Here is a 12,062-nt window from a genome sequence, read left to right on the forward strand (position 1 = left end):
GACATGAAAAGGTGCAGGAGAACTGCATTGATCTTGTGGGTCGTATCGCCGATCGTGGTGCCGAATACGTCTCTGCACGTGAATGGATGCGTGTTTGTTTTGAGTTGCTGGATTTGCTCAAGGCACACAAGAAGGGTATTCGACGAGCTTCTGTCAACACTTTTGGCTACATTGCCAAGGCTATTGGTCCCCAGGATGTGTTGGCTACGCTCCTCAATAACTTGAAGGTGCAGGAACGTCAAAACCGTGTGTGTACAACCGTTGCTATTGCTATTGTTGCCGAAACGTGTGCACCATTTACCGTGTTGCCAGCAGTAATGAACGAATACCGAGTACCAGAACTGAACGTGCAGAACGGTGTTCTCAAGTCGCTCGCATTTATCTTTGAATACGTTGGTGAAATGGGCAAGGATTATATTATGGCTGTTACGCCGCTTTTAGAGGATGCATTGATGGATCGCGATCTGGTGCATAGACAGACCGCATGTACCACGATCAAGAACATGGCCCTTGGTGTTGTTGGCTTGGGTTGTGAAGAACCATTACGGCATCTTTTGAACTACATCTGGCCAAATATCTTTGAAACTAGGTACGTGCAACATTTCGTTGGATCTAGTAGCAGCAGTAGTAGTATTAGTAGTAACGAATCACTCACACTACCTCTTATTTCTGAATATAGTCCTCACGTAATCAACGCAGTAATGGAGGCCATTGAAGGCATGCGTGTTGCGCTTGGTCCTACGACGATCTTGCAATATACCGTGCAAGGACTTTTCCATCCTGCTCGAAAGGTGCGCGAAGTGTATTGGAAGATTTACAACACTCTGTATATTGGCAGCCAAGACGCATTGGTTCCGGTTTATCCCCGCATTGATGATGATGAGCGCAATCATTATCAGCGATACGAACTTGACTATCTCATTTAAAAGAAGCACCTTCACATCTCTTCTTTTCTTTCTCATTCTCCCTTGTTCATATATTCTGTTTCCTATATCATATAATAAAAAGCTCCTCGTTATTGATGATAATATCGTAAAATTGAATGCATGGTTTTCATCTTTCTCAGGGGTGTCTATAGCCAACATGAGTGATAAAGTATATAGCGACTCATTCATTTGGTGTGTTAATAATATTCTTTATTCTGTAATATATAATAGGGTTGAAGAGGGAGTGTGCTTGTGTCAGAGTAAAGAATCACGAGCAAAATTAACGTCGGACTTCAAAACATTTTCACTGATTGATAAAGAGAGTTCCAACTCTTTTCTTTTTTTCCAACTTGACCTACAGACTTTAGCAACATGGCGACGAAATCTGCGTACAGGCGATTGACTAAAGAGTACATGGAGATTCAGAAAAAGTAAAGTATCGACCCCGATCGTGTTTTCGAAAGAAAATTGACAGATTACTAATCTGTTTATCATTGTTTGTTAGTCCACCGCCTTTTATCATCGCCAAACCGGTGGAAAGTAACATTCTAGAGTGGTAAGGGCTCAGTAAAATTTAAAGAATTCTTGTGGAAGCATCTTGATTGAAATCGAAACCTCACATTGTAGGCATTATGTGATTCGCGGACCGCCAGAAACACCTTTTGAAGGAGGAGAATACTACGGACGACTTACGTTCCCGTCTGAGTATCCTTTCAAACCTCCAGCCATTCGAATGACAACGCCCTCGGGACGATTCCAGCCAGACACACGGCTTTGTTTGACCATGAGCGACTTTCATCCCAGTCTTTGGAATCCGAGCTGGTCTGTGCCGACAATATTGAATGGACTCTTGAGTTTTATGGTAAACAGGAGGGACAAACGCTTTTTATATAACAAACATATCTGGATGGTTCCTATTGATACACCGCATATGGGAGAGGGAGAGAGGCAGTTACTAATGTTTGCTTTTTTTTTTTAAAAAAAAATAGACGACCGATGAAACAACTACTGGCAGTATTAAAACAACGGATGCAGAAAAGCGTGTATATGCAGCACGATCACACAAAATGAACTTGAAAAATGTGAAATTTAGAGGTAAAGAAGAGGACAGGCGTCTGTGTACGAGTAGTGCTACAGAAGAAGAAGAAGAAGGGTGACTGATACAGGCAAAAACTATATTAGATGTCTTCCCTGAACTATGTACGTTGGATTTGGCACCTTTGGCAAATGCACCTGTGAATTCGGATATGCGGCGGAGAGTGGCAACAACGACAGTGAAAAAGTCAACGCAGCGCGCACCTCACTCGAATGAACAAGTAGCACCAGGTCAACAGGGTCAGCACCAGCACCAGCAGCAACAGCCACAACAACAGACCGCTTTGGCTAGGACCGTCAGTCAGTGGAGACGATGGGCATTGATTCTTTTGGTGTTCGTCTATCTCGTGCTCTCAAAGCTGGCAGCTCGCTCGACCACGGCTGCTGAAAGTGATGCATCGTCGTAATGATCAAGATGTGCTTTTTTCTACTACTTTTCCCGTATACCTCTTTAACGACTGCTTCTTTTTCTTTCTTTCTCTCTTCTCTACCTGTTTGTGATGCATATTCCCTCTCTTCTCCACACCTCAAACTCATTGATCACCGCGCTTGACCTCCTTCTCTCACCCTCCAGTTTTCCCGTCATTCTTCTTTGAACATTTAGCCTATGAAATTTGTACATAAACAGTCTCTCTTCTTTTCTTCGCTCCCAGTTTAGTTTTCTTTTTGCTGATCTGACACCCAGCGACACCCAACAAGGGTGTCAAGGCAGAAAAGGTGAAACCCTCATTGGAGAGCACACTATATAAGTTTCAAATTTCTGTGTGTGTGTGTGTGTGTGCTCTGTCTCTAATTTAATGAAATCCAAACAAACACAACCTTGCCATGGGGAAAGGGAAACGAGCACACACTATAAGCAGCGCGCCTGCAATCACTTCACTCGTCTCCATACCACGCCGCGCCTCTGGCGATCTCGTCTTCAGCTTGACGCCCTCTAGTTTCTTGACCCGACCATCATCACAGCAACAGCCACCGCCGCTGCCACCACCAAAGACACCTCGCACGTTACGATGGACGCCGCAATTGCAGCCAAAACATACCTACGTCGAACTTGAACACAAGATGGAGAACGCGCCGCTTATTATACTGATGCAGACCTATCTCAACTGGTTCGTTCTCATCCTACTTGGCCATTTGCGTGATATCCTTGGCAAAACATTCAAGAAATCCGAGTATCGCTACTTGCAAATGAACGAGGTATAGCTTATGCGTTTCTCTCTCCGTAACTCCCTTGACGCATTACTGAAAATGGATATGGATATCACAACCAGGGATATGCGCCATTGGTATCGGACTTTGACTCTTTTTATACGCGGCGACTTTACATGCGCGTCCGCGACTGTTGGAATCGACCCGTTACTGGTGTAGCCTCCCGCACCGTTCAACTCTTGGATCGCACGACGAAAGACTACAACAGAACCTTCCAGCTGACCGGCAAGATATCCGAGTGTCTCAATTTCGCGTCGTACAACTATCTTGGATTTTCGCAGAAAACGGGACCGTGCGCCGATGCTGTGCAACAAGCAGCGCTTGAACGCGGTCTTGTTTCCACCACTCCCCGTGCTGAAGGTGGTACCAGTGATATGCATGCCCACCTTGAACGCCTTGTAGCTGAATTTGTTGGCAAAGAAGCCGCCATGGTGGTCAGCATGGGTTTTGCTACCAATTCGACAACGATCCCTGCGCTTGTGGGCAAGGGCTGTCTGATCATTTCCGACGAGCTGAACCATTCCTCGATCGTGTTTGGCGCCCGTTTATCAGAAGCTTCGGTGCGGGTCTTTAAGCACAACAGTATGCAGGATTTGCATGATGTATTACGAGAAGCTATTTCCCAGGGCCAGCCAAGAACCCATCGTCCATGGAAGAAAATCTTGGTCGTCGTTGAGGGTCTTTATTCCATGGAGGGTACGATTGCCAATTTACCTGAGCTTCTCAGGCTCAAGGACCAGTTCAAGTTCTACCTGTACGTGGATGAAGCCCACTCAATTGGTGCGCTGGGCGAGCATGGTGGTGGCATCTGCGACCTATATGCCGTGGATCCTGCACGCGTGGACATCCTGATGGGAACATTTACAAAGTCTTTTGGAGCTGCTGGTGGATATATTGCCGCAAGCAAGAATGTAATTGATCATTTAAAGTTACGAAATCATGCCTACGTTTATGCAGAGCCAATGCCGGTGCCTGTTATTCAGCAAGTGCTCACAAGTATGTCTATTATCTGGTACGTACCATATTCTCCTCGTTTGTCTTTACACTTTCACTAATAGCAAATGTGAATTAAGTAGTGGTGAAGAAGAAGGACGATGGCGCATTCAGCAACTGTCAGACAACTCCCACTACTTTGCATCCCAGTTAAGAAAAATGGGGTTTATTGTTTATGGTGACCGTGGCAGTCCGGTGATTCCACTGTTATTGTTCAATCCTGGAAAGATAGCGTAAGAATCGAAAAAAGTCAATTAAAGTAAGATGAAGGTAGCTAACCTATAATTATTGTACAGAGCGTTTTCACGTGAACTTTTAAAGTGTGGCATTGCCGTCTGCGTCGTAGGATACCCCGCTACATCGATCATTTCTTCACGCGCACGATTTTGCTTGTCTGCATCACATACAAGAGAAGATATCGGTGAGTGTTATTTTCTCTTCTCTAAATTCTCCATGCACCTATTCCTCTTACTGATTTTGGTATCTATCTCCTTTAGATCGAGCATTAAAAATCATCAATAGTGTAGGTGATGTCCTGATGCTAAAATTCTTTGCTCCCAATAGAGATGAGCAAAATAAACCGGCTGTGTGTAGCTAAAATATCAACCATATAAAATCTGTAACCGGTTTAGCTCCATAGAACTAATTCTATGAAGCAAAGCATTGCTTCATTGTCAAGATTGAGAACTATGATTATGGGTCCTTGTTTTTGCGCTATACAATACCTGTCAACAAAGTTAGTAGAACGGTATATGTTAAGCTTGCATCAGAGGGTGTAATCGTATGGAAGAGCATAATTTTTGTGTCAAAAAAGGAACCAGCGCACAACTTTTGCCGTAGACGACATTACTTATGAGTCATATAGTGATACCTACACTCGGTCCAATCTCTTTCTTTTTATCTTATCATAATTTATTGATGTAAAAGTAAAGTTTTTACGAGCTCTAAATTCACTGTAATTACTATTTGGAAACCAGGCACTTTGGTCGGTTATAGCAAATGGATTTTCGAATTTCAATATTTTGTATCAATGAAGATCAGTTCATTTAGAACTCTTAGCTAACAATCTATTACGTGTATATCTTTGTACTTCCCCTTTGCTTTTGAGCTTCAATAATCTCGAGGTTTTTGAGCAAATAACAATGGGGGAAGTTGGCCAAAGGTAATAGCACAGTTTTCAGAGCAAGTACTTGGTAAAAAGAAGTACGATGCCTATGATACGGCAAAGCGAGCGCCATAATCGGTATTTAAGCTGTGACTTCCGAAAGGTGATAAAGGATAAGAGGGGAGGCAAGATTCTCCAAGCTGCAAAAAAGAAGGGACAAAACACGTACACTATGTGCATAGTTATCTGCAAAATCCCAGTCGCTGTTTCTATCAGTATGCTCACGTACATCATCTTTATCCCAGGGCCACTCCTTGCCTGTATTCTTGAGTCCAACAACACGCAGCAGCGCTTCCTTTACTGTAAAATCATTACTCGATTAGGATACAGGGTCTGTACTCTGCTCTCTGTATCTTTCAAGTTTGAATCAAATCGAAACTTCTAGGCAAAAGTCTCTCTTTTTTTTGGCTATACCTGTGATAATATTATTTTAAAGATGATAATACGCCATCATTATATGTTCCATCAATGGTTTCATATTATGCCCGGCCGGGTATATACGGTTGTGTAGATGCGGGTTTAATCATTGCGCAATGTTTAGTTCTTTGAGCGCTCGTAGTTTTAGCTAAGCTTATATCATAACGGAGCGAGTGCCTGGAAACTACGCGACGCAAAACGGCAGCACTTTACCACTATCATGAGTGCAGAAACAAAAATCTGTCAAGGTAGCGATTCCACGCCGATAAGTTCTGGGAGTTTTGGTTGCAGGTAGTAGTGTTTTTTTAATTGTTAAATATGCCAGTAGCAGTAATAATAGTACAGTAGTGAGTAGCCTATAGTTTTAGTCGTTGAAGAATAAACATCAGAAATGAGCTCCGTCTTGATGTTTTTGAAGTGCTAGTATATATGTCGTTTCAAGAATGTGCTTGTTGGTAATACCTAATGCCTCGGATATCCATGTGTTTTCAAGGGAACAGTGGGCGCTTGTTATCATGGCTGTTCTAAATTGGTCGACATTAGCAGTAACATCGCGTTGGCAGCTGCAGTAGTACTGGCAATAGTGGCACAAGCAGTAATAATCTTTTAGGGTAGCATTATCGTCATGATATAGCTTTTAAACATAGTGTCTAAATGTTATCTGTTTTACTAAATATCCAAGCTGAAAAAAGTTTGCTAAAATTTTAATCAAAACGATGCCTTCTCCCTATTAGCTTGGAGTCTTAGCTAGATGCTATCATAGATAATGTGGGCCGATGAAAACCAAAAAGAAAAGAGCTGAAAGTGCCAGCATTGACGGTTACAAAGAAAAAGCCAAATAAGCGGAGAAAAGAGCGGGTATCTACTTCACCGCCGGGGACGCAATCCGCTTGTATACATCAGAAGCGCATCTGAAGTACGCTTAATGAAAACTGTTCAAGAGTTACGAATACACTCACTAAGACTCGATCAGCTCCTTTGATGTATTGCAATTGTGGTCTGTAACAGATACTGCGAAGAAGAGCCAAAGTATCACAGCCATTACAGCATCACCTGTTTTGTGATTTATCCACTTGCATCTCGGTGACCATTTTTACCCAGTCTCGATTAAACCCAGGGGAAAAAACGTATCGTCATGAAGCCAAGAGATTTTTCAATGTAATTAATAGCGAAATGCTGTTTCGAAAAGAAATGATTACATAATAGACATGGTCGAAAGAGCAAGGTAAAAAAAAAGAAAAACCAGAAGCTAGTAGGACTATCGTCGGGCCTATCCGTTCTTTCTCGATTCTGAGTGAATTCTGCTGAGGCGGGAGGACAGAGAGAGAGAGAGAGTGTGTGTGTGTGTGATCCTTTTCAAATGACCCGCTTTTACCGTTTTACTTCTCGGTATTCCAATGCACGTTGGATGTTAGAAAGCACTCATCAAGAGTTCCAGTTAGCGCTTAGCTCACAAATTGTTGCTGCTGTATTAGAGAACGCTGTGTGTCAAAACGTGGTATACGATCGATCTGCTTTTTTAACATGACACCACCAACGCACCTTGTGTGATACCTGCTACACCAGTAACACCTGGCATCAGATAGTACAAGATTGAGCTTATAGTCACAACACAGCGGGAAAGAAAGAATCTTCTTTAGTGTATATAAACATCGCTGTTCTTTGTGTGCTAGTCAGCAAAAAGCGCGCGCGGATTATAACGATTAAAGCGTGAGATTGGACTTGCAGGAGACGTCCGTTGTTTTGTAATGGGGATGTTATGTATGATAGCTTCGTCTTCGATTAGTAAGCTGAGCATTCTATGAGCTTTTTTTTTTTTGGTTTGCGTACGTGCAATGTAAGAAAAGACACGTCATTCAATTGACTTTTATAGACATTTTTTTAACAAAGCACGATGTCAATCCATACAACTTTTTTTGATCTACGGCATTGGAGTTGATTGGGGGTTGGGCGGGGGGGGGTACTGACTGAGAAAGCTGCAGATAAAAAGTGTCGTACGTAAAACATGAGAAGAAGCTTCTCTTTTTCTTCGAAAACCGAACAAAAAAAGTCGCTATTTGGTGAATGATCTTTTCACTGTTATCGGATCAGGAAAAAATAAAGGGGATCCGCTGCGCAAACAGGTTTCGTTCGATGGAAATGTTAGGCGGGGCACTCTGGTCGAGAATGATTTCTATTGATTTAAGGTTACAGTAATGAGATCATCATGAGGACTGTAACGTTTGCTACTACTGCAGGAGGAAAAAACGTGGTATATTTGGTTTATATTTTCCCGGTCCGGCCAACTACTGTTGGTTGTCGCTAATGCAAACAGACGGAGAGGTGGGGGAAGGAACGGAGGAAGGCTACGTTGCTCTAACCGATCCCCTTTACCCTCCAACATAGCGTCATTGAGAGCGAGAGGTCCCCCCGGCCTTTTACTCTAGCGTCTTTTTCGATCACTACTTGCAGTGAATATGTTACAGCGAAATCTGTTCATCTACGGTTGTTTCAGGTAATGTGGAGCTTCTAGATTATATGCACTTATTAGTATGGTTTCAAATGACGTTTGTGTCAGCCGCCATGGCCTTTTCCCCAATTTAACGATACAATTACCTCTCATCTGCCTTCATTACTAATCCAAAAGACAACATACACTATGCAGTACTGACGGTCTGATCTGCTGCCTGCTATTATACTCCCCTGATGTCCTTTTTGGAAACTTACCCGCTCTTAGTAATCATTCATTCACAAAGCACAACGGTCATCACACCCTCATTTTGTGTATATCCGATGACGCATAAATTGTCCCTTTATCCAACCTCATCATCATCATCATCATCATCATCATTGAATAGCGAAACATTTATATCACGGAATTCATATTACAAAAGTGATCTGCTTGTCCAAGGAAATCCTCATTTTTCTTCCGCCATTGATATGCATTGTTCAAAAAGCTGTTATTAATTACAGACAGCGAGCGAGCGAGAGAATAAGCGTTTCAGGTAAAAAAAAAACGCGAAATGATCAAGTCAATTGATCCAGATCGAAAAACATTCAACGCGAAACTGGGTGGGGGGCGCGCACGGGTGTTGTAAATTTTAACCCGAAAATTTGCAAGGCGGTAGTTGAATCCTTACCATCGGTGAAACTTAGGACCGAAAAATCTGACTTGTCGGCGCAAATGCCGATCAAGCAAAGGGGAGGGAAGAGGAGACAGAAACCACAGAAAAGAGCAACCGCTGCTAACACACACACACACACAGAGAGAGAGAAGGGAAAGTAATAATAGGACAATCGAGGAGAGATAAATATGGCCAAGTGGAGCCTGAAGTTGCAGGAGAGACTGGCAGACAGAGAGAGAGAGAGAGAGAGAGAGAGACAGGGCAAATACGCCGGTCGGCACAGGCGGCGGTCAACGGTTATTTTTGTTGCGGATCAAAGTTCCCCTTTTCTTCCGTAGTATTCTTTTAACTTAATAATGCTGTCAACTCTGCTTGTCGGTGCATGGTGCCGGACCCCCCGAATTATTATATGCATTGGGCTGGAATCTCATACTTATTTCGATAACCGCAAAGCAGTAGAGGATCCTCCGATCAGACCACAAAAAATAAATGATTACGTAGCCAACCTAGTAGTTAGTAGCGTGGCAGTATGTAGCTAGCCAAGGGAAAAAGAATACAACTACATACTGCTACTATAAGATACTCGATAATACTATGCTCCCGGACTATTGAATCTAGCACCTTTGCATGGGTTTAAAAAAGGTGTGGTTTGTCGTGGCGGAAGCGGCACAAGCAAAAGTATACAATTCTATCTGTTTGTGTCTTTATTTTTCTCATGCACGATGCTATAGTAGCAAACAAGTGAAACGTTTTCTTTGAGTTCCAGTGGTACAGAAAGATAACCTTACATCACCCAGACTGGTGTACTTCCTGCGGGTCCATGTGCTATATACCGTTCAGAAAACGTGGATCAGATAAAAATAACATGGCTGGATCAAACGATTCCACGTCGACTGATAGAAAAATAAGAAAACCTCACGCGACCCTGTCCACACACACAGGCTTAGCAAATTCTGTTTTTCTTTCTCTGTAAAGTCTAAATAAAGTATCTCCTATGCCAAGCCTTTTCAAAAGTGATGAGAGTGTATGTATCATGGGAGGGGAATTCCTTATTACTTCGGATGAACTTTAGGGGAAAATGATGGTATTCTATTTCTTTGGTTAGCTGGATCAATGTTCAACCCTTACGTGGTATTCCACCATGAAGCCGGTGACATGGAAGATGATTTTAGCGATTTGCATGCACATCAAGAACCCAAATCGATTTTACCCGTTTGTCGTTGCTTTACATGTACGTAATATATTAAAGGGGGTGTTATCTTCTTTTGCATGAGTCCCCAGATAGAATGACATATGTGCTTCAAGCATACATCTCTTTGAGTGCATCTAATCTTTTTGAGTAACCCGCTGCCTTTCTATTTTTTTCTTGATCTGACCCTGGATATAGGGTTGACATGTGTGTTATCATAGCTGTTGGTGGTATCTAGCTTAAAATTTTACTATTCCGGGAAAATATTTATGTTCATCGATCATAGTTGAAATGATGGAAATTTCATTCTCATTTCTTTCTAACTGGGGGTTTCTTCTAAGGTTTAAACCGTGCTTTGATATATACAAGTCAAGATCGTCGCCTTTTTTCTTCAAGCAATCTAGGGACTTGTTGGGTATACTGAGGTAGTAGTGCCAGATTACCCAGCAACGTGGCAATTGTTTGTTGTTGTTGTGCGATGTGCGTAGCATGGCTAAACTGCCGGTCCATTGATAACCGGTACGGAAATTATGTCTTCCGGCCAATCACAAATCAAGGAATGTCCGGGCGCCGACAACGTGACAGAAATAAGGGTGCTTCTTTGATCTGGATAATACAGGGTTTTCTGGTTATTTGGAGGGAAATAGCATGAAAGAAACTGATTAACTACACTTTACGTAGTAGCCGCACCCAGAAGAGGGAGGAAAGAGAGTGAAAAAGAGGGAGGGGGGGTATACAGGGTGCAGTATGTACTGGTAAAGAGAGCTTATATAAATATCCTGAAAAGCGGTAATCAAGTGCAAGTTGGGTGGTGGACATGTGCTTCGCATAGAATGATGCTATTAGGACGAGTTAGGCAGAGCAGTTAGTGGCCAGTAAAAAGAGCAAAGAGGACCAACAGCAGCGCAGGTAAAGTAAATGATTTGCCGTGCGCTGTTCTGGATTTATCCGACTTTTGGGGGTGCTGTTCAAATCGAGACTGTCGTGTTCCTCATTCTTTTGCTCATTGCCTGGCCTTTGTTGCTTATTCGATCCAACGGGGTGCTTTGTAACGGATGGTGTGTGATCGAAGAGCCATGGAAGCATTGAGAAGAACGTAGCGATGATATAATCGAATCACACACACCAAAAAAAAAAAAAGAAGCGAAATGTGGTTTGCAGTGCCGGGCCATGCTCCGATTGTCGAAGGCTGAGAAAGGGCGACAAGGGAGATGTTTAGCCGTAAGTGTAACCCGGCAAGTCAGACGCCCCGATATACCGCCTTTTCCGTGTTGAAAGCGCTCTCACTTTCGATCTTTCTGTCTCCCCCCCCCCCTTCTCTCTTACTAACCCAGCCTACACACACACAACCACCCACACACACATGAAATAATCTTGATCTGCTAAAAAAAAAAAAAAAAATCAGGCGCTACCAACAATATATAAAAGGGTGGCGTGTGTCGGATTCCTTATTTAACTTTTCTCCCCTTCCAACATTTGATGCTTTACTGTGAGTATTCTTTCTCTTCTTCTTCTTCTTCTTCTTCATCAGCGTCATCAGAACCCACCTCTCCCACTTGGCAATTGCGCTGATTCACTTTACTTATAAAAACTCTAAGAAACGTGTGTGAAGATGAGTGGGAAGAAGTGATGTGAATGGCTGAGTGTCCCTGCGCCTTGCATATTGTATTTTTTGATCATCATTTGATTGACATCTTTGATTTTTTTTTTGTTATATTTAAGAGACCCACATAAAGATTTTGTGATTTGCCTTTTTTTCCCCTTCCAACAACAACACCCATCATTCATCAATCAGCTTCGACAAGAAAGAAAATGAATTTCGCTTCAACGCTCAACGCTACTACAGCAACACCTCCGTACGAACAACAACAGCAGCAGCACCATCATCATCCTCATCATCCTCATCAACATCAAGCACGCACTCAGCATGATTACAAATCAACACATCCAAGCGCCTTTCATCC

The 12,062-nt window shown here is 42.7% G+C and overlaps 3 protein-coding genes across 3 annotated transcripts; all 3 read left to right on the plus strand.

The window, feature by feature from the left end:
* On the plus strand, positions 1-926 carry BDB00DRAFT_791602 (putative nuclear protein; the record flags this gene model as incomplete). The annotated part of the gene is made up of 2 exons (XM_053121050.1): positions 1-589; positions 680-926. Coding segments are annotated over 2 exons (836 nt in total), but the record flags the coding sequence as incomplete, so codon positions are not given.
* Positions 927-1,153: 227 nt separating this feature from the next.
* BDB00DRAFT_846709 (ubiquitin-conjugating enzyme/RWD-like protein) lies at positions 1,154-1,937 on the plus strand. Its single transcript, XM_053125175.1, has 3 exons — positions 1,154-1,357; positions 1,432-1,482; positions 1,554-1,937. The coding sequence occupies exons 1-3, from the start codon at positions 1,299-1,301 to the stop codon at positions 1,903-1,905; spliced, it is 462 nt and encodes a 153-aa protein (XP_052974995.1). The 5' UTR covers positions 1,154-1,298; the 3' UTR covers positions 1,906-1,937.
* A 1,137-nt stretch (positions 1,938-3,074) lies between these two features.
* Positions 3,075-4,770, plus strand: BDB00DRAFT_730168 (pyridoxal phosphate-dependent transferase; the record flags this gene model as incomplete). The annotated part of the gene is made up of 5 exons (XM_053118302.1): positions 3,075-3,218; positions 3,293-4,242; positions 4,307-4,456; positions 4,520-4,644; positions 4,721-4,770. Coding segments are annotated over 5 exons (1,419 nt in total), but the record flags the coding sequence as incomplete, so codon positions are not given.
* Positions 4,771-12,062: the final 7,292 nt, after the last annotated feature.

The sequence above is a fragment of the Zychaea mexicana genome (assembly GCF_025766255.1).
Source record: "Zychaea mexicana strain RSA 1403 chromosome Unknown BDB00scaffold_102, whole genome shotgun sequence".
Classification (NCBI taxonomy): domain Eukaryota; kingdom Fungi; phylum Mucoromycota; class Mucoromycetes; order Mucorales; family Lichtheimiaceae; genus Zychaea; species Zychaea mexicana.

Bases quoted from the DNA above. Each gene is read 5' to 3' on its own strand.
- BDB00DRAFT_846709 (XM_053125175.1), top strand. From the start codon at position 1,299: ATGGCGACGAAATCTGCGTACAGGCGATTGACTAAAGAGTACATGGAG. The intron at 1,358-1,431 runs GTAAAGTATCGA...ATTGTTTGTTAG, and splicing joins TACATGGAGATTCAGAAAAA to TCCACCGCCTTTTATCATCG. The intron at 1,483-1,553 runs GTAAGGGCTCAG...CTCACATTGTAG, and splicing joins GAAAGTAACATTCTAGAGTG to GCATTATGTGATTCGCGGAC.